Raw genomic sequence first — 25748 nt, 5'->3', positions numbered from 1 at the left:
AACAGCATTAATATTACAGTGTAAGGATTCTGTCAAGTTAATGTGGTTCACATGTAGTTTTGTGAAGAAGAATTTTCCTCCTTTTAGATTTTCTGAATTTTTAAATGTATGGGATTTTTTCATTCTTAACATTCCGTAAGGCAAGAAACAAACAATTTTCATACATTGCTACATTTATTAAAAGAAGAGTTATTATTAGGATAGTTTATATAATCTATCCACATCTGATAAAAATGTGATTCATTTCTCTATGAAGTTAATAATCAAATTTTATCAGTAACTTTTTCAAGAATGGTAGTTGACTTTGTCGTGAGTAATTATGAGATATTCGTACTCTATTGATTGGACTTAAATACTAATGATTATCTTCCACCACTTCCCTTGTAAGGAAGCAATTTCCAAAGTGTTTGCCGTTTCATCTCTTTGTTTTCCTAAATCTGTATCCATTCTTCTTTTAAACCTACAGGCATCATCCTGTTCCAATTCCAATAATTTTGGAGATTGTTCCTTTGGGTTGTGAATGATCATTCATTTTTCAAAAAATAAATAATAAGATGTTGACCACTTCATATTTTTATTGAAAAAAGATTTAAGTTAGAATCATGTTAGCCAAGTCATAAGGGAATTTCTTTAGTATCTCCTTATTATAGAGGTTCTTACTCTGTTGCAGCTGAAATTCCCTGGGGATTCAGTTTTACTGATCTGTTTTGATAGAATCCTGAGTAACCATCAAAGGAAGAGATACCCTATATTAATGCTGCATATCATTTTTCCCTTATCTGAAACATAGTTTTTATGGACATATTATTTATATTACGTATTTTTATAAACTCCTTAGAAAAAACATTTGACACATGGACTGTCTCCCTGCTATATAGGATTTTCTGAAATTTGAACAAACAACTGTTTTCTGCTATATGAATGAAATAAGGGAAAATCAATTATATTGCTTCCTTTGGAAGAGACACAATGTTCACTTATTACAGCTGTCTTCTAACTGTATGCACAATGGACCAGAGTTCTAATATAGATGTGGATGATCTACTATGGTCACTTACCAAGAAATAACAATTTAGTGATACTGTATTCATTAAAGCTTACCTATTGTAATCTTTAAAAATAGGATTATGTTGAAGGAAAAGTCTTCATCAGGGTTCAGTCCAAGCCGGGAATAAGCAACATGGCGATTGCTTTAGAAAGAAGGTTGTAGTTTATTGAAGAGGAGAGCCAGACAGAAAGATGGCTCAGGAAGAAAAGAGAGAGCACATGTAGGGAGTGGGGTTTTATACCTTCTGGGGCTCTTGAGGTTGTTTCCTGTTCCTGTTTGAGGCTTTGTATTTCCTGTGTCACGTATTTTGACCTGAGTCTGAGTGTGCCCCTTTGGCATCTGTAGGTTAATCCTATTATGTCCTGTCTTAGAGTTTGGGTGGGGTATGTAGATTTTAGGTGTCTTTGTCTTTCTAAGCTTCTAGCTGGAGGACTCCAACCTTCCTGAATGGATTATTACATATGCATTTCTACTGAGCTGGTTTCTGCTTGGGGGAGGGAGACTTGGGGCTATTAAGAAAAACTGGGCATGCTTTTCTGCCTCTTTAATATCCTTTAAGGAAATATAATATTCTGACCTTTTAATATTTCCTTCTCTGGGGAGGGGGGCTGACTTCCCACAATTAGCTTTAATGAGGATTTCTTTCAGGTTTGCAGAAATCTAAGAAAGTTTGGCTATGTTTGAGTGAGATGCATAGCTCTATACAGAAAGCATTATATGGCTAAATTGTATTTAAGCTCAGGTCTTTGCACTCTTTACTGTAATCTAAATTTGTTCTATCTCATTGCATATCAATAATGTTCACTTAAGTATGGTTATTAACCCTATATGTTGGTAGTGATATGCATGGAAAATGATCCATAATGGATACAAATGCTTTTAAACTGTTACATTTCTGTTTCTAGGACAAATCTTTTTATTATAGTTTATATTAGATATATGAACATAGAATATTATTTGTAATTTTATTGTTTTCTAACTTGTTTCCCAAGGCAATGTAGCAAATTATTAATGATAATATGTCTACAAAAGGCCATGTTTTTATTTTGTTAGTACAAGAACTGAATTGTTTCATTTGTCTGTATAAAAATAGTGCTGTCAGGTTGCTGCCCCTGTTAAACAATATAAATTCAGATACTTTGGGAATATAAGGTAATATGTTCTACCTATTCTGCAGAATGTTGGATATATTTAGTATATGAACAAAACAAGGAGTTCCTGTAATATGTTTCCTGTTTTGTACTGAGAATTTCAGCGTGGAAATGCTCTTGTCACTTGATAATGCTGTTTTCTTGTTAGTGCTTACACAGCTACTTTCATTTCCATGCTAGGATCAGATTTAACTAAACTGATGAAGCAAATAATTGGGTGATAAAGATTCATTAAGTTTGAATTTGTACCTCCTAATAATGGCCACAGAGGATTGGAAATAGATCTTTGTATTTTAGTTCGTGTTATATATATGATTCTCAAAGACTACATAGAGTTTAGTTTCAAAATGTTTCAGTTCAAATATGTTGCTGATGAGTCTAACAGAAGACTTTATCATCTAAAAAGTAGAGGAAGGAACTAGAAGGTCAGACTGAAGTTATGGGAACTTGGGGAGAGAGTGACATGTATCGTACTGGAATTATACACAATGTAAGCACAAATAAGCAAACAAAGTCAAACTATAGTCTTAGTATTTAAAGAATTGACTTCAACAAATTGAGAGTTTAAGAAAGATTCCATGGAAATTCTAAAATGAAAACTACTCAGAATTTTAAAGAAACTTTGAAAATGAGATTATATGTTGCCCAATCTAACACAATATCACAGAGAAAGAAAAACAAGAGATGAAACCAGCATGGTTGCATAAAGAACTCTCTGATTAACTGAGAGGTAAAAAGGACAAGTATGAAAATGAAAAGAGGGTCACATAACCAAAACAAAATACCAAGAAATAATCCAAATCTTCAAGGACAGAGTCAGGAAAGCTAAGGCTCAGAATTAACTAAAACTTAAAACAAATGCCAAAACTAATTTTAAAAAGTTTCTATAAGTAAGAAACAGAAAAAAAAGTCAAGGAAATGATCAGTCCACTAAAGGGAAGAAGATGGCAAGAAGGTGATGAGCAGCAGAAAGAAAGTGGTATTGCTTAATTCTCACGCAAAAGGAAAAAATAATCCAACCTATCAAAAACAGAACAGGAATGCAAGTGAATATAGGCAAGAAAATGGTAAGAGAACACCTAGCCACTTTACTCAAGTTCAAATCACTGGGACCAGATGGATTACATCCCAGGATTCTGAAAGGGATGGCAGATGTGATTTTGGAATCACTGAACCAAATCCTTCTGAGCCCCTGGAGCATAGGTAACTACTAGAAGACTCGAAAAGAACATGGTCCAATTTTCAAAAAGGGGGAAATGTGGATCCAGGAAACTACAGGCAAATCAGCCTAATATCAATCCAGGAAAAAAAAATCAAGCAGTGAATTTGTGAGCATCTATAAAAGGAAAAAGGCAATAAGGAAGGTAACATTGGTTTGTTAAAAACACATATCAGACAAATCTTATTGCCTTCTTTAACAAGGTGACTAAATTAGTGGTTCACAAAAATATTGCAATCATAGTTTACTTAGACTTTAGTAAGGCATTTGATGAAGTAGATCTCACCTTCTTGATAAGATACTACAACATAGGATAGACAGTATCACCACCAGATGGAATCATAATTGGCTGACCAACTTAGTGTGCAGTCCTTAGTGAAATATGAAGGGAATACATGTATATGGAGGGAAACATGCACTGGTACCTTAAGATTCCATCTTAGGCCCAGTACTTGTCAACATTTTCATAAATGATCTAGATCAGGGCTTTCCAACCTTTTTACCGATTGTACCACTTTTAGGATATGGCAATATTCGAGTACCACCTAGCAAGGTGTCAAAAACTTGATGACTAAAAAAAAAAAACCTGTTCAAAGTTGCAATTGCACTGAAATGACTTATGACCATTTTTCACACTTATGACCATTGCAGCATGCCCAGGGTCATGTGATTTATATTTGGATGCTTGGCAACTGATTCATATTTATAATGGTCAGTGTTCCAGGATCATGTGATCCCCTTCTGCAACCTTTTGACAAGCAATGTCAATGGCAGAGCTGCTGGTGGCCAAGTGCTAAGGCGGGACTTCCTTTCCTCTCTCCCTTCCCTGCCTCCCTTTTTCTCATTCCCATCTCCTTCTGAAGGAAGAATTTGACACCCCCCCCCCAATATTTTCCCTCTTCCATATATTGATCAAACAAGGAAAGGCCTCCAGAGACAGAAAAGACAAGCTGCTGAGTGAACTAGCTTAAAAAGACACATTCCCCTTTAAGAATTAGCTACTGGGTAGAAAGGAAAGTAAGGAGTACAGCGGGCACTTAAAGAAGAAAAAAAATGTAAGTACTGGCTGCCTGCTAAGGCAACCTCCCCAAATGGCTCCATTCATAAGTAAAGGAATGCTACAGGCAAAATCCATTCAGGGGAAAAATACTTCAAAATCCCTTGCAGCAAAACTTACAGCTAACAACAGCAGAGCAATAGAAGCTAACACGAGCCATCAGCCAAATAGAAATTGCCAAACACTCCTTAAGAACACAAAGCCCTCATTGCACAAATCCCAGAACTTCAAAGTCACAAAAACACATAAGAATCCTTCCACTCTCCATCCCTCCTCCATGCCTCATCTCCAGCCATTGCTGCCTTTTTTCATTCCTCTTGGAGGATGATCCCTCCCCCGCTGCATTTCTTGTCTGTTTGCTGCTGCCAGCACAGGTGGCTGCCACAGCAGTTGTAGATTGGCTCATGGCCAGCCTGCTTGATCTCCTCTCTCCCCACCCTCCTTCTTCTTCTTCCCTTTCTGTGCAGCTGACTCTGCCTCCTCCCAAGGCTGCTGCTTTTTCCCTCTCCTGCCCAAACTGTCTCCTTTTATAGCCTCTCCTGAATCCACCCCCCTCCTCCTTTCTCATGGGGGAGGATGAGCCAGAAGTGAGCCTGGGGCATTTGCAGCTCTAGAGGATTCTCTCACTGCAAGTCCTTGCCTGTGCTGGCTCTTTTCCTCCCCCACTACACTTGGCTAGGCAGGGCTGCGTACCACCTGCCACTCATTAATGTACCACAAGTGGTACGAGTACCACCGGTTGAAAAGCCCTGATTTAGATGACAGAATAGAAGGGATTTTTTTATCATGTGATGGTGGGGATGCTGTGATGATGATGAGTGAGAGGGCTGGTTGTCATTTTCAATATTGTAACTTTGAATGGTTATTAAATAGTTGCAAGTCAAGGACTATTTGTATTATGTTTGTGTGTGAATATATTTTTTCTGAATTTTTGGTATATTACACTATTCAATCAGTACTCAAGATTTTCCATATGTATGACTTTGTAAAACAAGGTAGAATATAAGAAGAGATAGAAAGAGCAAATAAAAATATCTTTTTGGTTCTCCTTAGGAAGACTATGATATTGCTTCAATAAACAGAAATCTGTTTTTCTTTGTGGATCCTCTATTCTTTTTAAGATTTTTTACAGGAAAGCTAACTAGATGAAATTAAAGGACCATAGTAAGAAGAATTGAATAGTTATTTATTATTCCATCTTTGAAACAGAGATGAGCATTACCCCCTATAGTTAGCAACAACTAGCGGAGTAAAATCTGCAGGAACTCCTTTACCTTTTTTACTCCATCTTTATGCTGCGAGAGATGCTTAATTACACCATTTCTTTTGAATTTAGCATTAATATAGAAACAAACTTGTGTAAGCACAGTAAGCTGTCTTCCCCTTTTTTTTCCCTACTGATCTTTGATGAGTTGTAAGCCTTGAATCAAGCACTTCCAAAGCTTTTTTCCTGATATGGTTTTGTGTCTTTTAGTTCTGTTTTGCTAAACTGTTGTATAAATAATTTGGATAATGATAATGAATGAATGAATGAATAAACCCATCCTGGAAAAAATAATTGGAGCAAGATGACATTTTATAGTAGGAGAGATTCACCCAACAATATGTAAAAACAATATTTTGAATCGACAATTGATGTTCATAGTACAGAAATGTTAAGGATATTTGGCATGATCCAGAAAACATTTCTTTAGACCCTCATTTTTTTCTGATCCAGCAATGATACCTATATTGCAAATCAAAGCAAAAACTAATCCAAGTGTTCTTTTATTACTGAGAAGACAATTTTGACTCACAATATTTATTGAAAAAATATAAGTCTCATTATAAAAGAAAGTGAATTATAAGACTTTAAGATCTTGTGTACATTATATCTCTGTGTGTATGTGCATAAATTTAGTCTTTTATATCTACATAAACACATAAAATAACATTGGGGAAAAATTACTTAAATACTTCTTCTGACTTTCTTTTTTTTTTTTTTTTTTTTTTTAATTGAAAGTTTTATAAATTTTACAAAAAAGGAAAAATAATACAAAACAAGAGGCAACATATACAGAAAAATAAAACTAAACAATACATATATTAAATAAAAAAAAAAAAACCCATCCCCCAGCCCTCCCAAAAAAAAAAAAAAAACCCCTCCCTTCCCCCCCCCCCTGAGCTTCCCAGAGCAGAATATAGGCTTAAAAAATAAAAATAAAAATTAAATTAAAAACTTTATATTTATATATATAAAAAAATTATCTATAATATATATGAAAATAAAACTTATGAAAAAACTATATAATATTTTTGTATACCCAATCTAAATTGTATAAATTTTATCCATTTATCCCAAACAGCAAAAAACTTCTCTTGCGTTTGTTGCTTTAAGAAAGCCGAAATCTTTGCCATTTCTGCCAGATAAGCTACTTTAAGAAACCATTCCTGCAATGTAGGCAAAGATTCCTTCTTCCAGTATTGTCCTACTAACAGCCTAGCGGCTGTGATCAAGTTTAACATCAATACAACCTCCTTTGTATCACAATCTGTAACAATACCTAACAAAAATAATTGCGGAGTAAATTTTACCCTCCTTCTAAAAATTCTCTGGATATTCCACCATATTTTAATCCAAAATGCTTTTATCTCTCTGCATGACCACCAAATATGATAATAGGAAGCCTCCTTATAACCACATCTCCAACATTTGGGTTGCACGTCAGGATACATATAAGACATTTTTTGTGGATCAAGGTGCCATCTATAAAACATTTTATAAAAATTCTCCCTTAAGTTCTGTGCTTGAGTAAATTTGACATTTCTCACCCAAATAGTTTCCCAGGTGTCCAATGAAACTGGCTCACCAAAATTCTGCGCCCATCTAATCATACAATCTTTAATTAGTTCCGTTTCTGAGTCCAATTCAACTAAAACCCCATAAATTCTCTTAATGTGGGTTTGTCTTTGATCCTTCAGTTGCTTAATAAGGTTTTCATCTTCTCTAAGAAAACCCACCTTACAATCCATCTTCCATCTATCTAATAATTGCCTATATTGGAACCAAGAATAAGTAAAATTTTCTTGTGCTAACTCTTCCCGTGATTTTAATTGCCAGTTTTGTCCATCCCATTTAAGTAACTGTCTATAAGACACCATATCCATTTTAACCCCTCTTTTTATTCCTTCTATCGCATGCCAAGGTATAGCCCATAATGGTACTTTAAAATCACTTTTATAATATTTTCTCCAAATCCTAAGTAAAGAAATTCTTAAAATATGAGATTTAAAAGCCCAATCTATTTTTTTATTAAATATTAAATAGGCATGCCACCCATAAAGTAAATCCCATCCCTCTAAGTAAAGTATCTCAGAATTTGTCAAATTTACCCAATCACTAATTAATGTTAAAACCACCGCATCATAATATAATTTCAAATTTGGTACCTTAAGTCCACCCCTCTCACGGAAGTCTTGCATAATTTTAAACTTAACCCTTGGTTTTTTCCCTGCCCAAATAAATTTGTTGAGACCCTTCTGCCACTCATTTAAATTAATCTCATTTTTCAAAATTGGTAACATTTGAAACAAAAAAAGAAACTTGGGTAGAATATTCATTTTTATCACTGCAATTCTTCCCATGAGGGATAATTGCAACTTTTCCCAATTCTTCAAGTCCTTCTGTACCCTGACCCACAACCTTTCATAATTATTTTTAAATAATTTTGCATTAGAAACAGACAGCATCACCCCCAAATATTTTACCTTATTAACAATCTCAAAACCCGTCAAGTTGACCAAAATCTGCTTCTCCTGACTCGACATATTTTTAGGTAAAATTTTAGTCTTATTTACATTAATCTTAAAACCCGAGACCAAACCATAATGATGAATCAACTGTAATAAGTTTACTACAGAATAATCAGGTTGCGACAAAGTAACAACCAAGTCATCCGCAAAAGCTCTCAACTTATATTCTTTTTTATTAACATATATTCCTTTAATTTCCTGAGACTCTCGAATTTTGATCAATAATATTTCCAATGTTAAAACAAACAACAATGGCGATAAAGGACACCCCTGTCTAGTACCTTTCTCTATTGTAAAAACCTCCGACAAACCTCCATTAACAATAAGTTGTGCCGTTTGTTTTTGATATATTACCGTAAGGGCTTGTAATATCTTTTCACCAAAATTCATTTCTTCCATTACTCTTAACATAAAATGCCAATTCAATTGATCAAATGCTTTTTCAGCATCTAAAAATATGAGCCCTGCAGGAACTTGGTTGTTCTTGTCTAAATATTCTAGTAAATTAATAATTTGTCTGACATTATTTTTCATATACCTTCCTGTTATAAATCATGATTGATCTTTATGCACAAGATGATGCACCACCCTCATAAGCCTATTTACCAAAATTTTTACAAATATCTTATAATCCACATTTAAAAGAGATATAGGCCTGTAATTTTTTGGTAGGGTAAGATCTTGATCCTCCTTTGGAATCAATGATATAAAAGCACTACGCCATGAAGGAGGAATCTCTAAACCCTGTAAAATACCATTAAAAAGATCATGTAATGGTTGGATCATCTCCTCTATTAGAACTTTGTAATAAACAGCTGTTAACCCATCCGTACCCGGTGCTTTCCCTAATTTCAATTGTTGAATTGCTGAGGTAATTTCCTCCTTAGTAATTAAACCATTAATTTCATATTTCTGATCCTCAGTCAGTTTAGGAAAACTTGCCTCAGCTAAATATTTATTTATATCTAGCATTTGTATATTAGTAGATTTATATAGGTTTTGATAATAATCCAAAAAAGATTTTTTAATCAATTCCTTCTGAGAAACTAATTTACCCTTATAGTTTATTTTCTCTATTATTCTTTGTCTCTGTTTCTTTCTTAATTGATAAGCCAACCATCTCCCAGGCTTATTGGCATTACAAAATGTATTTTGTTTCATAAATAATAAGTTGGTTGCAGCTTGATCTGCTATCAACATATTAAATTGTGACCTTAATAACTTTACAGATTCTTTAATACTCTCATCAGAAGGATTTAAAATCAAAGCCCTTTCTTTTAATTTAATTTCATCTTCAAGTTCTCTACGTTTCTGAATCTGATTTCGCTTATAAAAATTATTCATTTTTATCAAAACACCGCGCATAAATGCTTTACCTGCATCCCATACCATTGACATTGAAGTCCCCTTATACATATTCAAAGCAAAATAGTCCTTTAAACACTCCTTTAGTTTTTGAACATTCTTTTCTTGTCTAAACAAATTTTCATTAACTCTCCAAGATCTTCTTTCCTCTTTCTCTTGAATCAGCTCCATCCAAACTGGACTATGATCCGTCAGTGATCTAGGAAAAATCTTTACATTCTTTACTTTATTATACAAGTCCGTGGTAATCAAGAAAAAGTCAATTCTTGAAAAAGATTGGTGTCTATCAGAAAAAAAAGTAAAGTCTCTCTCCTCTTGATTACGTTCCCGCCAATAATCCCTTAATTCCCAGTCTTCTTTCATATCAAAAAAGGCTTTAGGTAGCCTTGCTTGTTTAAGAAAAGGAGAGGAACCTTTCTTATCCCTTAGTGTATCTAAGACACCATTCCAATCACCCATTAATACCACTGATCTATAATCAAGCAAAGTTATTTTTTGATGTAACTGTTTATAAAATTGTTCCTGTTGTTGATTTGGAGCGTAAAGTCCAACTATAAGTACTTTCTTACCATATATACCAAGTTCAATCATCACATATCTCCCCTGGGGATCTGATTCTACCAGACAAGCTGGTAGGTTTTGTTTAACATATATAACAACTCCCCCTTTCTTCCCAGGAGCAGGAGATATAAAATGAGATCCCAAACGAGCATTAACTAAATATTTCTGGTCTTTAAGTAAAATATGAGTTTCCTGTAGACAAATAACATCATTGGTATGTTGCTTCAAATAATAAAAGATTTTTTTCCGTTTCTGAGGAGAATTCAATCCATTAACATTCCAGGTCAAAAACTTTGCCATCTCCCTTGGCACGCAGCCTGGAGAAGACACCATCAAAATCTGACAGAGCTGCGTGTGTTGCATAACTCTTGGGTCTTGCTCCTCCCACCGGCGGTGAAGCACTTCCAGGAGAACTCTCTTTGGGCTCTTTTTTACGTTGCTCCTTCTCTTTACGCTTATAGGCTGCACGAGTCATCCTCTGCTCTTTAGCCTCCGTCTGGCGTTGCTTTGCCGCTTCTATCATCCCTGCGGAAACCAAATCTAATGCCTCAGATTGCTGCTCAGCTTCCTTACCACTCAAAGATTTCCGACCAGATGAAGTTGAGCCTGCACCCAGGACCGAAGTATAAAAATCTCTAGCTTTATCAACTGTGTTCAATCTGTAGCGTGTCCCAGCATGGCTCAAAACAATACCCATCGGAATTTCCCATCTAAATGGCATCGATCTAGCTTTAAGCTCATTGGTTAAAAAAGCAAAGTCTTTTCTACTTCTTAAAATTTTGGATGGGATTTCCTTTAGAATGATGACATCTTGGGCGGCAATCTGAAATCTTTTGTTGTAAAAGGCTTGTATAATCTCATTCCGCAGGGACTTCTTTGTAAAGTAAATCACCACATCTCTAGGCAAATTCTTCTGCTTAGCAATCCAGGAGTTGAGTCTATAAATTTTTTCCACTTCTCTCTGTAATTCTCCTTTATCCATATCCAAGGCCAGCGCCAGATCAGTAAGGACCACCTCCACCAAATCTTGATTGATATCTTCCTTGAGGCCTCTAATCCTCAGGGCATACTCCATCTGTCTATACTGAAACATCAAAATATCTTCTTGTGAGGAGTCCACCTTCCTTTCCACGTCTTGAATTTTGTCATCCAAAGAGTCAACTTTGTCTTCCACTTCCTCAAGCCTTGCGTCGAGCTTAACCACCACAGTAGCCAAACCTGAAACAGCTGCCAATATATCTTGTCGTAGTTCATTATTATTTTCTTGCAATTTAGACTTTATCCCCGTTATCTCTTCTTTGAGATCAGATTTAATTTCTGATTTAATCTGTGAAACAAATTGATTCATTTCCTCTCTCATTTGAACTACAATCTCTCCCATTATGCCTCTAACCTCTTGTACTGAAAGTCCAGGTAGAGGAGGGGAGGGTGGTGGCTGAGCCGGTGGTACATGTTTAGATTGTTGTTGTAGCTGTGCAGTGGAAGTTATAGGAGAAGAAATAACCTTAGGTGCTGAGGAAGGCTGCTGCCTCTTTGAAGCCATTTTAAAAAGCACAATTGTCACTTCCCTTTCCCCTCCAGCCAAAAAGGGAGGAGGAAAGAAAAAAAAATTTTTTTAAAAAGAGACAAACTATAGTCATTAAAAGTCCAGAGTAAATCCAAAGAATAAGTAGTAAAAGAGCAAACAGTTCAAAAGAAAAAATTCTAAACCAAAAGCAAAAGCAGAAGCAAAAAACAGTCCTTAGAAAGGGAAAGTAAAACAAAAGAGAAAGGAAAAAAAAACTCCGACAGTTTCAAAACGCCATCTTAAATCCTTTCACTAGTATAACAAAAAAAAGGAGGAAAAATAGTAAAAATCAAAAGATAAAAAAATAAACACCTAAAATATAACAAAAAATCCTTTAAACTGCTCCGTCCGTTTAAAAATTACTCACCAAAATGCTGTAAACACGGAGATAGAAGCGGCGGTTTCTTTTGCTTCCTAGGAAGCAAAAACAGCTGGGAGGCGGAGATCAGCAAGAGCTCCGAGGGAACACTCCTTTCACCCCCTCTAGAAATAAATCCAGAGGGGGTTCAGGGGTTCTACCTCTACTCTTGCGTTCTCTATCCCTTCCCTTTGCCCGGGAAGGGATTTCCGAGCCGCGGGCCAGCTGATGCGCGCTGCGCTCCGCGGCTCTGACACTTCCCCAGCTGGACGGCTAAAAGCTAGCCGCCATCGCCGTCGCCTCCCACCGGAAGCTTCTTCTTCTGACTTTCTTATTAAATCTTTAGTCACCATGACCTAGGAACCTTGCTAACTTACTGTGTAATTTGAACGTGAAAATAACTAAAGATATGGAGTTTTCAATACAGATGCTGTACAATATTTCCTGCTATTTATGGTCAGCATCAATGTCAGTTTCATTAAATGAAAAACCTGTTTCCAAATCCTTACCTATAAATGAGGAGTGATCTATATATTGACTGCTTCTGTTTATGTGCAAACAGCAAATGAACCTAGGTGCATTTAAAGTAAACATTGACAGTAATAGTGTGATTAATGCCAGGGCTCTCAAGCCTGCAGAATGAATGTAGCCCTCTAAGTAATTTTCTGTACCCCACAACAATGGTTAGGAACGAGAAAACCCTGCAAGGTGAGGAGTATCCCAAAAGCAAATGGCATTGCTCCCGCCTCATTTCATTGGGGATGAGGAGGCAAGAACAGATTAGATCAGTGATTCTCAACCTGTGGGTCGGGACCCCATTTGGGGTCAAACGACCATTTCATGGGGGTCGCCAAACAACGCAGTCCGCCATTTTCCCCCCCTTTTCCTTAGCTGTGCTACTCCCTTTTATTCTATTGGCTTTTGAAAGCCAATAGAATAGACTCTCTTGAATAGAGTCTAATTCTATTGGCTTTCAAAAGCCAATAGGAATTGTCCAGGCTGTTTCTGCCCTGCTGAGCCCACCAAAAGTCCCATTCTGCAAATGGTGCTGCACCAGTTGAGTAGTCCTTGACTTACGACCGGTTGAGTAGTCCTTGACTTACGACTGGTTGGGGGTCGCGGCATTAAAAAGGTTGAGAACCACTGGATTAGATGAATAATGAGACAGAATAGGATTGCCTTCTCAATAGTCCTGAACAATCAAATAAACAACACACATTTAGATTGACTGTGCAATTTATTGAATTCAGCTATGTAGTACAGTACAGATCCTCCGTTGGAGTGCCAGCCACCTAATAATGAGGAGCTGCAGCAGTGGTAGTGGGAACAGGCAAATGGGGAAGAATGGGGCCTAGCTGTGGCCTCAGTATAGTACAGCCATTCCTCAATCTGCCTGTCCTGTTACAACCTATTTCTTCTTAACCTATAGCCCAGCTTTCTTAGCCTTATTATCCTGGAGGAATCCTTGAAATAGTTTTCTGGTCTTGAGGATGTCCTGCATAAATATCATATCTATAGGTAACATGGCATGGCATGGCAAGTTAAAAAAAGTTAGTTTTAAGAGATTTTTTTGCTGAAAAGAATGCACTTCAGCAGCTGATACATGGCATATAAAAATTCCAACACTGAGTGTTAGCACTGTGCAGCACACAGACATTTAAAAAAAAAATCCCCACAATTTAGCAACCTCACAGGCAGTGGTATAGGAAACAGGCAATTGGGGAAGAATAGGCCCAAGCTGGGATGGTCTTGCTCATTTTAGACTTCTGAGGCAAAGGGAAAATCTTAAGAGGACACTGGTAGGATCCACAAATAAAAGGTAGATAAATATCTAAGGTTCAGCTCTGGTGAAGTGTGTATGAAAGTATTTCTGCCTACAATTTCAGCATTTTCACATTTAGTGGGTCTTCAGTAGACCTAACAGCTTCATTGCTTGTCCTTATTTTCTGCACAAGAACCATCTATCATACATTCAGACTACTGCCATTACATACCTTACTTCAACAGTTATCCTGCAGCCATCTCCATAGCCTTAGTAGTCAAAGTAAAATAATAAAGAATTAACTCTGTTTCGTGGTAAAATAAATTAATACATTTTATCTTCCATGGCATGTCACAATTTTCATTTTCTTCATCTTTGATTCACTAGAGACTTTTCTATATGTGAATTGTGTATTCACATTCAGTATTGTGAATGTTGAGCAAACCAACCAGTCTTCATGCAGTGTTCATTATGTTTTAAGTTTGACATAGTATATAGGGTGAATAAGTAATTGGTTAGATAATGTGATGGGCGTATATACTGTATAAAGAGGGAAAATAACTAGGTGGTGGTTGTATGTTGAGCCTGTAGATTTAATCTTATTTAAGCTATGTTAATAAAGCTTTGTTTATTTTTAAATATGCATATTTAAAATACAAGCTTCTTAAATTATTTTTCTCTCACTAGAGCTGTATAAAGAATCATGTATGGGTAGTCCTTGTATAGCAACCACAATTGGGACTAGCAACTCAGTCATTAAGCAAAGCTTTTGCTAAGTGAAACTACAGCTTATGTTCTTACTTCAGTTGTCCTTTGGCTTATATATTTTATACAAGAAAAATGACTTCAAATCCAAACATGTCCTTTTTAAAGAATGCATCACATTGCATATAATTTGCTATACGTTTGCATCTATTTAGTATAACTCTAGATACTGTATTTTCCTACAATAGATTTTTTTCAGATTGTAGAACTGTAGGGTTTAGTGAGAACTTGATGGGGTTCTGTAAGAGCAACGCCAATCTCCCCAAAATCACTTAAAGCAGAGATAATTTTCTGTCATTAGAACTTTGCCTCTTGATCAGGGATTCTGGTTTTTTTATACTGGATAAATATAATTACCTAAAAATAATTATCAAGTCTCAGGGCACCACTGCATTCTAGTTTTGCAGCCAGTTTTGGTTTTTATTTAATAATTTTAATTATTTGTTTTGTGCTTTATCTGAAAGTGTGATGTTTTTATTTTAATCTAGGGTGAAAGGAATAATGGCTTTGATGTCCTTTATCATAATATGAAACATGGCCATACATCTACAAAGGAATTAGCAGATTTTATAAGAGAAAGGTAAGTGATTTTTAGCTAATTTTTCTGATTTAGAATAATCTTGATTTATGTAAAAAGTGAAAGACCATATTCCTTAAAGAAGCTATGCTTAATGTGGATGCTTTCCAGATCAGCTTCTAAATATTCAGTAACAACAATGCTAGCAGAAAATTCTGGTTGTTAAAATATATACATCAGGTTCCAGGAATAGTTTTGTGTTTTTTTTTCCTTAAATACTTCTCATTCTGTTTCATAATTGTGTTAACACAATTATATAATGTATTATTATTTAATTAAATTGTTATTTAATTAATAATTGTATTGTTTAATGTATTATTTTAAAGCTTTCTAGAAATTAGTTTATAGTCCCGTTTCCATGATATACCTCACATTTAATTTACTAATCTAGTCAGATTTCTTTGCTAGTAAGTCAGTTTGCAATCATAGAGTTAAAATTTTCAGTAATTTTTATTGCAAATATGTACATGATGTCTATATATTTCTATAAAGATAGATATAAATTTTTAGATGGGTCCACTGTAGTTTATCTTTTTATTCTCTTAGTGAGGTTGATATATTTTAATTTTTATAGTGATTTTTATTTTTTAAAATTATTTTAAATTGTTTATAATGATTATTTGTATATATTTCTTGATTGTTTGATGTACACTGCTAGAGTAGCTTTTTTTGAGATTGGTAGCCACATAAATGTGATTTGTAAATTAAAATAAATAAAATAAATATAACTCTATGAATCACATGAGTTAGTGAAGTCCTATCCACAGCAAGCAGGAAGTTCCTAGTACCTCATGAGTCTCTGCAGAGGAAGTATTGGTGAGACTTCATGATATCACACCAATAGCTAGACTGGCAGGAATTGGTGGAAAATGGAATATAAAAAAGGAAAAAAAGAAAGGAATCAGCACTTCAAGCATTAATCCCAATCAAGATGAACTCACTTCTCCTGTCTCTTTAGATATCATCTCTATAGATAGCCACCTTTCTACAGAATTACACTATTTTCCCAATATTCCACCTACTATGGCTAGCATCCAGAAATAGTCTATGGGATAATTTGCTTACTTGTGTGCCTTGCAAGAAAAATAAAGTTTTTAATGACAGCATAAAATTACACCAATGACTCAGCAATCACAAAATGTAACAGTTGCAACAATAATCATAAGACAGCCTGAAGGTGTTGGCAGAAAGTGTAAAAAAGGAACACATGTCCAATAAGTAGGACATAAGACACAAGACTCCTCCTGCATAATCTACGCCCGGCATGCATGCATTTTCTCAAATGATTCTACTCAATTTATACTCCAGGAATTAGTGGCCAGCTGTTTGAGCTATGCAATGGTTTAAGATACTACCATACTTATTTGTAATACATGATGACATCTCTGAACTCCATGGTTTTCATTTTGTTTGCCTCTGTTGAATTTTGACATGAGAGGTGGTCTTAACTCTTTCCAAGGCTTTCCCCCATTTTTTCTGTGCTGTGAATAGGAGAGAGTCCTTCCTACACTTGATCTGAATGGGAACACCAATCTATGTAGTCTGCATAGATTTAGAAGAAGAGATTTGGTTCCTATTCCAGGAGGGAGTTATCATGTGGTATTGATGTTTTCTGGAATCTGAATGCTAATGCTGACAAGAGGATTGTTCCTTGAAGTCAGGCTATGTCTAGGTAACTTTCTTCTGGCTGGGTGGGTGAAGCATCTGCCTTGTGGAGAGTGAGTTGTTGTTTTTTTCTGGCATTGTGTCATAGGACTAGGGGGACTCCTTCCATTTACCTATTTGACGAATGGGACTTTTGGGGGACAGTCTGATCTTCTCAAATGAGATTGGCAGAGCTATTGGCATGATTTTTCATAGGAGAGCTTGAAAATATTTTGCAGAAGTTCTTGTGAATTGTAGCTATTCTCTCCAAATGTTGCTATTTCTTCACCTTTGGAAGTTTGTAAGTTTGTTTGGTTACATTGTAGTGAGGGACCTTACTTTAATGTTTTTAACCATTTTATTTCATTACTGAATATAAATACTTCTAAGTGATATATTCTGCTAGCATCCTAATGAGCAAAGAGAGTGTCATTCTCTGCCATCCAGTGAGTTGGGAAAACAAAATCATTGCCTTCTAGGATATGAGCATTGAATTCCCAATGGTGATTAGGGCCTTTTCTCTCTCCAGCTTTTTCTCTTGGATAACTAGATATGCAAATTAGGTCAACTAAGTCTAGATGTTTCATTGCAGGATGAACTGGTTCTTTTTGGGGATACATGTAACACTGTTTAAATTGTCTAAACCCATAATTTATTTTTGTTGTTCTTACACTATTCAGCTGGCAGGATCCAGAAGGAAGGCTTTCTAAGCTGCTACCCCCATCCTATGGAACATGGTACCCTCAGAGGCAAGACAAGCCCCCACTCTTCTGGTTTTTCAGAAGAATGTTAAGATATGGCTTTGCCAATTAATGTGGGCATCTAAAAGCATAATGCAGCCTTGGGGATGTCTGAGGACACTGCCTTATTAACCTTGATTTTTGTACCTTGATTTTTATCTTTACTTGGAAGTTTTAACCTGCTTTAATTTTGTTTTTAATTTATGCATTTATTCTTGCATTTATAAAGTTTTATTGTGTTGTAAACTGCCCAAGTCACTTAGGTAAGATAGATAGTGTAGAAATTTAATAAATTAATATGCTTAATTCCAGGGGTTCTCAAACTTTTTAAACAGGAGTTTAAAATTCATTGTCCCTAAGACTGTTGGGGGGGGGCAGACTATAGTTTGAAAAAAATAATGATTATAGATTTGTAATTAGCACAAATCTAGCACTTCTGAATTCTTCCCCTAAGAGGGAAAGGAAAGTTCACAGCCTGCAGGTTGCTAACAAAGTCGTCAAAGAATGTAGTTATTGCTCCTAAAGGCAAGAATACTTAACAAATCAATTTTGTAGCTCTCTCCTGTTATTACATCCTCTTGCCTCTAGAACAGTGGTTCTCAACCTTCCTAATGCTGCAACCCTTTAATACAGTTCCTCATGTTGTGGTGACCCCCAACCATAAAATTATTTTCGTTGCTATTTCATAATTGTAATTTTGCTAATGTTATGAATCATAATGTAAATATCTGATATGCAGGATGTATTTTCATTGTTACAAATTGAACATAATTAAAGCATAGTGATTAATCACAAAAACAATATGTAATTATATATTGTGAAATATTTATTTCTAATGAACAATAATCAACTGCTTTTGGTGCAGCAGCCAGAGCAGGAAGAATGGGGGGCATTACTGCAGCAACTGCAAGAAAAGGCCCCTTGGAGCTTCTTGATTCCACACTAGGAGCAGATTCATTTTGCCCACCCCCTTCCTGGCTTTCCAGAGGCACACTAGGAAACAGAAAAGGCAGGCAGGAGGGGAAAGGGAAACACATGCTGCAGACCAAAACATCCACCCAAAGCAGCTTTCATCTCCAAAGCCCCCCCCCCCTTTGATCTCTTCCCTTTTCATTGCCTGGACTAGTTTTCCTTCTCCCACCTGTAATGAAATGGCGCTCCCTTCCCCTGCATCCCACAAGTAGGAAGCCATTTGGGGGGGGGGAATTGAGCAGCAGGAATCAAAAAGTATGTGCTGTCTTACGGAGGGCTGCAGGGATCTCAGAGGACCGGGGGGGGGGGATCAGCTGCCGTGGGAAGAGAGGAAAAAGCTACTATACTTTTATGCCTGCCACATAAGTAGGAACAAAGCTCCCACATTTATCATTAGTGTGATCTATCACTGGGAATTTAGGGGATCTAATGCAAACTTCCAGTTGTGTGAGAATGGGTAATCTGGGAGCTCAATTAACTCCTGTGCAGCAACTGCCACCAACTTACTTCTCAGAGTTGTGATAAGAATAATAAAAACAGCTACGCTCTTCATTAGGTTTTGCATTATCACGGGTGGACTGTTTTTGCGTGGGGATTGTGTTTTGTTTTTTCCTAACGCAGGACACCTTCGACATCATAGGAAAGCAAGGGCATTATCTTTTAGCAATGGAGATGTGCCGAGCAGCTTTTTCTGGGAAGCGAACGGACATACCACCATCCCTCCCCCACTCCGGAGCATGAGGAGACTGCTCCTTCCTTTTATAAACCGCCCGCCTCAACGTAAAGCTTGCCGGGCTCCTTGTAAGCTCAGTCGCGTCTACGCGCCTGCTTGCGAGATTTCGAAGCTTGGTTTTCTTCCTCCACAGCAGAAGAGTTGGGGAACTTTCCTAGCCGTCCAGCTATCTGTCCGCCCACGGAAGAGCAGTGGCTTCGTAGGCCCGCCCCTCCCCGCTTTGAGCCAAGCGTCAGTTTTATAACCTGCCATCTGCCTCAAAGCACTTCTGCATCGTGAGGAGGCGGAGGTAGCAGCCCGCCGGGCAGATGCCTTCTTCTTCCTCTCCCTTCTCCCTGAAACGACGAGAGTAGGATGCTGCTGGCTGGGTTGACCTGCAGGGGAAAGCAGAGCCATGCTGGACCGCGGCCTTGCTCTTTCTCTGAAAGGCACTTTAGCCATCCAAGGCTCCCAGCGGCAATGCAGCAAACAGCCTCTACCCCGAAGCACGCCAGAGCCGGGCCAGCATTTGCGAGCTCCAGAAGCAGCACCCGAACACGGCTCCACCCTCACCAGACCAGATCCCTCCCTGCTCGGGCTTTCCTCCGCCCCCACTCCCCTTGCCTGGAGATGGATAGAGGAGCGGTGTCTTGGTTCCTAAGACCATCGGAAATATGTGTTTTCCGATGGTCTTAGGCAACCCCTGTGAAAGGGTCGTTCAATCCCCAAAAGGGTCGCAACCTATAGGTTGAGAACCGCTGCGCAAGAATGTGGACTGGGATTGCACAAGGGACTAGGCTAAAATCCGGTTGATTAGTTGCAGCCAGGTATTCGGTACCGACCTTGCCAATATGATTTTAATAGCCCAGGAAGGGATACGAAAACCCAAGGAAAACTTTGCAATCAATAAACCATGGTGGAGTATGCTTGTTTTGCCCTATTTTTGATTCTCCTCCCTAGCAGCAGCCCATTGATTTTAGAACTCATGGCCACAAAGATAGAAGCCTTTAGCCTCCCAGTCCCAGTTTAGAGAGGTATTTGCATTTTGGCGAGGGTCAGGCCATATGCCCCCAATCAAAGGACAAACCTTGAATCCAGTGGGCCAGAAAGCAGTCCAGCCACTGCACCCCTTCAGTTCCTTCTCGATCCTGGGCCCAGACGCAGTTGCTGCTCCTCGCCATAGCTGGGCAGGACTTGTAAGTATGTCCACCTGCTTAGTCCTGAAAAGTGCTCACCCGTCACTCCCACCTGCCGCCATGCCGGCGGCCCCGACTAAAGGCCGTGCACTCCAGCCTCACCCTGCCAAGGAAGGAGGTGGCAGCCGAGGCTACAGCAGATTTGCAGGTTGTCAGGGATGGCCAAAGGCTGCCCAACTTTACTCCAGAATTTCAGGATTGGAAAGTGGAGGGGCAGCACCACATTTGTAGGCATGGTGGCACCTGCTGGAAAGCCTTCTGCTTCCCATCCCCTGCAACTACCTCCTTTGGAGCCTTCCTGATCCCAACCAGCATGGCGTCAGATGGAAGCGCCAGGTGAGCTCTTCTTTGCAGGATGAAGCTGGCGGACCTATGCCAGCAAGCCTGTTGGCATCAGGAAGGCTCCAAAGGAGGTAGCTGTGGGGGAGGGAGTAGGAGGTTTTCCAGCAGGTGCCGCCAGGCCTACAAACGCGGCGCTTGTCCCTCCACTTTCCAACCCTGAAATGCCAGAATAAGTTGGGCAGCCTTTGAGCACTACTGACAGGCTGCAGATCTGATGTAGCCTCGGCTGCCGATCCCTTCTTTGTCAGGGCGAAGCTGGAGCGTGCAGCCTTTAGTCGGGGCTGCCGGCATGGCGGCGGGTGCTTGTGCTGGGTCAGCGCTGCTTTGCAGGACAAAGCAAGCGGGCGTACTTGCAAGTCCTGCCCCAGCTATGGCGAGGAGCAGTGACTGCATCTCAGCCAAGGGGGCGAGGAGAAGGAACTGGAGGGTTGCAGTGGCTGGGCTGCCTTCTGGCTGCTGGATTCAGGTTTTTCCTTTGATTGGGGGCAGGGATAGGCCGGCCCCTCGCTGTCTCCAGGGTGGCCTTGGGCCAAATGTAAACACCCCAGGGGCACCCCAGGCTGCCTGCTGCTTACGAAAGTGGCAGTCATCACTGGAGTCAATCAGCTGGAACCCGGCGCGGATCTTGGGCACTCACTCAGCAGAGCCCCAGCAACACCTTGGCTCCAGCCGCCTCTCCCACAGGCCTGTGCAGTGTTGCCGCCACTTCAGTCCATCCCCACGCTACACTTTTATACCTTTTTTTTTTACAGTGCTTTTCAACTCATCCTACGCGTACCACCTGCCAGGTGCTGATGTACCACCGGTGGTATACGCGTACCACTGGTTGAAAAGCCCTGTACTATACCACCAACATTCGCCCTGCAGGCCAGATAAAAAAACAAGGCGTGCCGGATCCAGCCCGCAGGCTGTAGTTTGAGGACCCTTGCTTAACTTTGTCCCCATTGACCCTCTGACGCTTATTGTAGAAATAGTGTCTTAATGATTTTTCTGTTATTTTATATTAAGATTAGCAATCTTGCAATACAATTTTAAACATGTGAGCTAAAAAATAAGGCCTGTTTAATTAAGTGGCTTCTTCCCAAGTAAAAGTGTGAAGGATTGCAACATTAATGAAACAATAAAGCTTGGACTTAAAATAACAAGTTACAAGTAAAATATTCTTTAAAACATTTTTTCATTACTAAATTCCTATATATTTTATGTCTTTAAACTTTGTTTTAGAAATACTTGGCATAACATATTAGATTAAAGACTTAATAGTTTTGGTGCTTGGTTTGTTCCGTATTTCATTTACTTTAATATATTTTACAACATTTATTTCTTCAACAAAAGATCCATAGAAAAAAGTTAGACAAGTGAAATAATTAAATGTATAATAATAAAAATATGGAACAACATACAGACACACACACACACACACACACACACACACACACTATTTGTTAATATTTTCTATTTTAAACATGTTAGTAAAAATCATATAATAGACACAGGTGAAAAATAATGGGAAGTTTCAGTATTGCTTGTTTTTCTTTAAATCCATTATAGAAAATGTAAAGAATTCAAATATATCCAGCAGCAGCTCCCAACCTTTTGTATACTTCGCACCCCTAGAAGACTTCTGATATATTCTTTCACCCCTTACAAAAGTTTGAAATAACGGCAACAAATTATGCATACACACTATAATTTTGAAAACCCAAGTTTTCGCACCCCCTGGAATATCGTCTCACACCCCTTGTTGGGAACCCCTGATATACAGGTAGTTCTTCTCTTACATAATGGAGTCCAGAATTTGTATTGTATGTCATGATGGTAATAGGTTGAGGCACCTAGATGACCAATCTGATTTTATGGAATTTTTTGCATCAATCGTTAAGTAAAACCATTATCAGCAATGGGCATTTTTTTGCTAGAAACGAGAAGAAAATGTTGGTTTCCAGCAAAAGAATGTAATTAGCAGTTATGTGACTGTGCAATGCTGTAAATGACCACAAATGTAGACTAGTTGCCAAATGCCCGAAATATGATTGTGTGACCATACATTAGAATTTCGAATCTGCGTCATAAGTGCCTTTTGGAGAATATGTTGTAACTTTGAATAGCCCCTAAGCAACCAGTTGTAAGTCAAGGACTACTAATATAATATAGTTCAGAGTTATTGTTTGCTACATGTTGAAACACTAATGTCAAATAAGAAATTTGAGGTGAATCAAGAGAATAGTTCTCAACAGAAACTGATTTCCATCTTTTCAAAAGAAGCAGAGCCACGTGACTGTCTACTGATTGCTAATTTTTGTAATCTCTGTGCTCTTTTCTGCTAAATTGCAAACACTGAACAGGTTTTGTAAAAATATAATTTAGGTCTCTGCCATGAGGTATTTCATAATGGCTATTGTAATCCTTACTGAATGCCTGATTACTCTTAATGAGACATTCAGTCTTTTATCATTGACTTTTGGATTAAAAAAAAAAGAGTGGACATATCACAGTAGAATATGTTGGCAGTCTCCAAACTATTGCAGGTAGTAAGACAGGAGATAACAAATGGGGTAGAGGGAAGATTATTTCTCCCTGTAAAATATCTTTCTGAAATAATGCTATCTATCTTTTAGGATTTCAGTTCTGATATTGTCAGTACCTTTATTTCTTTTATTATATAAGAATGGATTTTCACATATCTTTAAATATTTGAGAGAACCAGTTTAGTACAATTGTTAAGGCATCAGGCTGGAAACTATGAGACCATGAATTTTAGTCCTGCTTTGGGCATAAAGCTAGCTGGGTGGACCTGGTTCAGTCACTTTCTCTCAGCCCTAGGAAGTGGGCAATGGCAAACCACTTCTGAAATCTTGCCAGGAAAACTGCAGGTATTTGTTCCAACAGTTTCTAGGAATCAATGCTGATTTGAAAGCAATTGATGAGAACTGAAATGAATTAGTTAAAATATACTGATATAAATATAGTGATGTAGGCCAACATATCTGCTTCCATAGTTGCAAAGAATTTTGAATGTCCAAACAAAAGGCAAGTATAGACTAGTAATCCTTAATTAAATTCCAGTGTACAAGAAATTAGTATAAGTATTAAGAACTATTTCCATCCTACCATATCCTCAAGAATGTTTCATAAATGGATTTTTTTTTAATATTTGAAAAAATGGAGCCAGACTTCTACATTAATTATTGTAGATAGTACTGAAGAATTCCACTCCCTCAAATAACATGTAAATAAAAGGAATTAGAAGTTTTTAATACAGAAATACAGAAATCCACACAACTGGATAGTACTGTCCAAGCTCCAACAATTTTTTCTTTAGAGTTGTATTTGCATATATATCTGTAACTCAAGCAGGCCATATTTAATGGAGACTTTATTTTTGAAACACTTCCACTTGAATAGACCATTGCAGAGCTTCTATAGATTCTTTCTCTGTTGTATATGTTACCGACAATGGGTGAAGAGCTGGCATTGTATAGATGCATGATGTTTTTAGACAAGTATGAAATGTGTTATTTTAATATGCTATATACTTTCTCTAGCTATTGTGTATAATACCTAGTAGGCATTATGCAGAATGACAAGAACTATTTAGGGAAAGTATGAAAAGAGAGTCATGAAAAGGGTTAGGGTTAGAGATAGGCTTAGGCTTTATTGAAAAGATGTATATGAAAATAAAAGAAGAAATGCAAAATAAAGTACAGGACTTTCTTGCTGAAAAAAACAAGAGAAAAAGATCAGTACTCAGGAAGGCTAGAATGGCATTTAGCAGGATTATTTTCTACGTTGCCAGTTTGCCTTTTGGCATTATATAGAATGCCTAGTGAAATATTAAGCATTTCATTCTTTAACGTCCCATTTTTAGTGTTCTGTAGATTTCCTAGGCATTCTATAAAATGCCTAATTTCACACATTGATGGTAACGTATATGATCTCTGAAGAGTATAATTTCCCTAAAATGTATAGGATAGGATTTTCTACATCACAGTCTGAGTAATGACTGCTGCACTTGGCCCATCTTTTGAGGCATCTATTTGTAAAAGAAAAGATAAATTAAATCTAGAACCTTTCAACCCAGGGTCTCTATACAATGTAAATACTTAAATACCTTTTAATATTCCTCTGCCCACTGAACTATTCAGATTAATTATTAAATTTGTAAGAGTGTGATTCCTAAACTGCAGCACAGGATCTTGGAACATTGTAACAAACCCACAAGGGCAGCTGTAAGATATTTTACATTTTTATGACCTTAAAGCAGGGTTTTGCAATATCATATTTTTGTGAAGCTGGATTTTCAGTGACTGCTGTGATAAAAATCAGTGTGGGACAGGAAATGAGGGTAGTGATGTCCAATGCAATTCCGTGTTTGAGAATGAGAAACAACAGGTACATCCATTACTAAGTAATGAAATTAAAATATTATTTTTAAAATTTCAATTTATCTGTGCTATTTTTCAAAACAGTTGTTATAAATACCTATTGTTTAGACCTAACTGCTTAACAAAAAGAACTATTAGCTGTTTCATTTGGCCTAAGGTGCCCTGAAAGAATTACTGTGACAATAAGAGCGCAGTGAACTGAGAAAGTTTGGGAATGCTATATAAGGATTTGCACTCTAACGTAGACAGTTATGGAGCAGTCTATATAACACCAAATTAAAGTTAAAAAGGCATTAACATCTTCATTTCAGGAAATCTAACTAGATGAATTGCCTCTATGTTTTAGAGTAATGAATCTGGTCTAACAGGGGTGTCTACTCTAAATCCCAGGTATTTTGTTTCTTGGAAACCAAGGACACACCTAGAGGGTTAATTATTAGATAAGCTTTGTGGAGACTTCCCACCACATGCTTTACATGTTCCAGATGCTTCTCTTAGCTGCAAGTACAAATAATCAAATCATCTACATACTTTC

General features: G+C 37.5%; 1 protein-coding gene across 2 annotated transcripts in view; it reads left to right on the top strand.

The window, feature by feature from the left end:
- FCHO2 (FCH and mu domain containing endocytic adaptor 2) overlaps positions 1-25748 on the top strand; it is an 81624-nt gene that overhangs the window by 3169 nt on the left and 52707 nt on the right. For both annotated transcript variants that reach the window (XM_039320714.1, XM_039320713.1), the window contains exon 2: positions 15134-15225. In XM_039320714.1, the coding sequence (XP_039176648.1) occupies positions 15134-15225 (92 nt within the window). The remainder of the gene's footprint in view (positions 1-15133; positions 15226-25748) is intronic.

Source organism: Crotalus tigris, unplaced genomic scaffold, assembly GCF_016545835.1.
Source record: "Crotalus tigris isolate CLP2741 ecotype Arizona unplaced genomic scaffold, ASM1654583v1 scf7180000023687.2574627, whole genome shotgun sequence".
Lineage (NCBI taxonomy): Eukaryota > Metazoa > Chordata > Lepidosauria > Squamata > Viperidae > Crotalus > Crotalus tigris.
The sequence above is the reverse complement of the archived record's forward strand: the minus strand, read 5'-3'. Positions and strand labels throughout refer to the sequence as shown.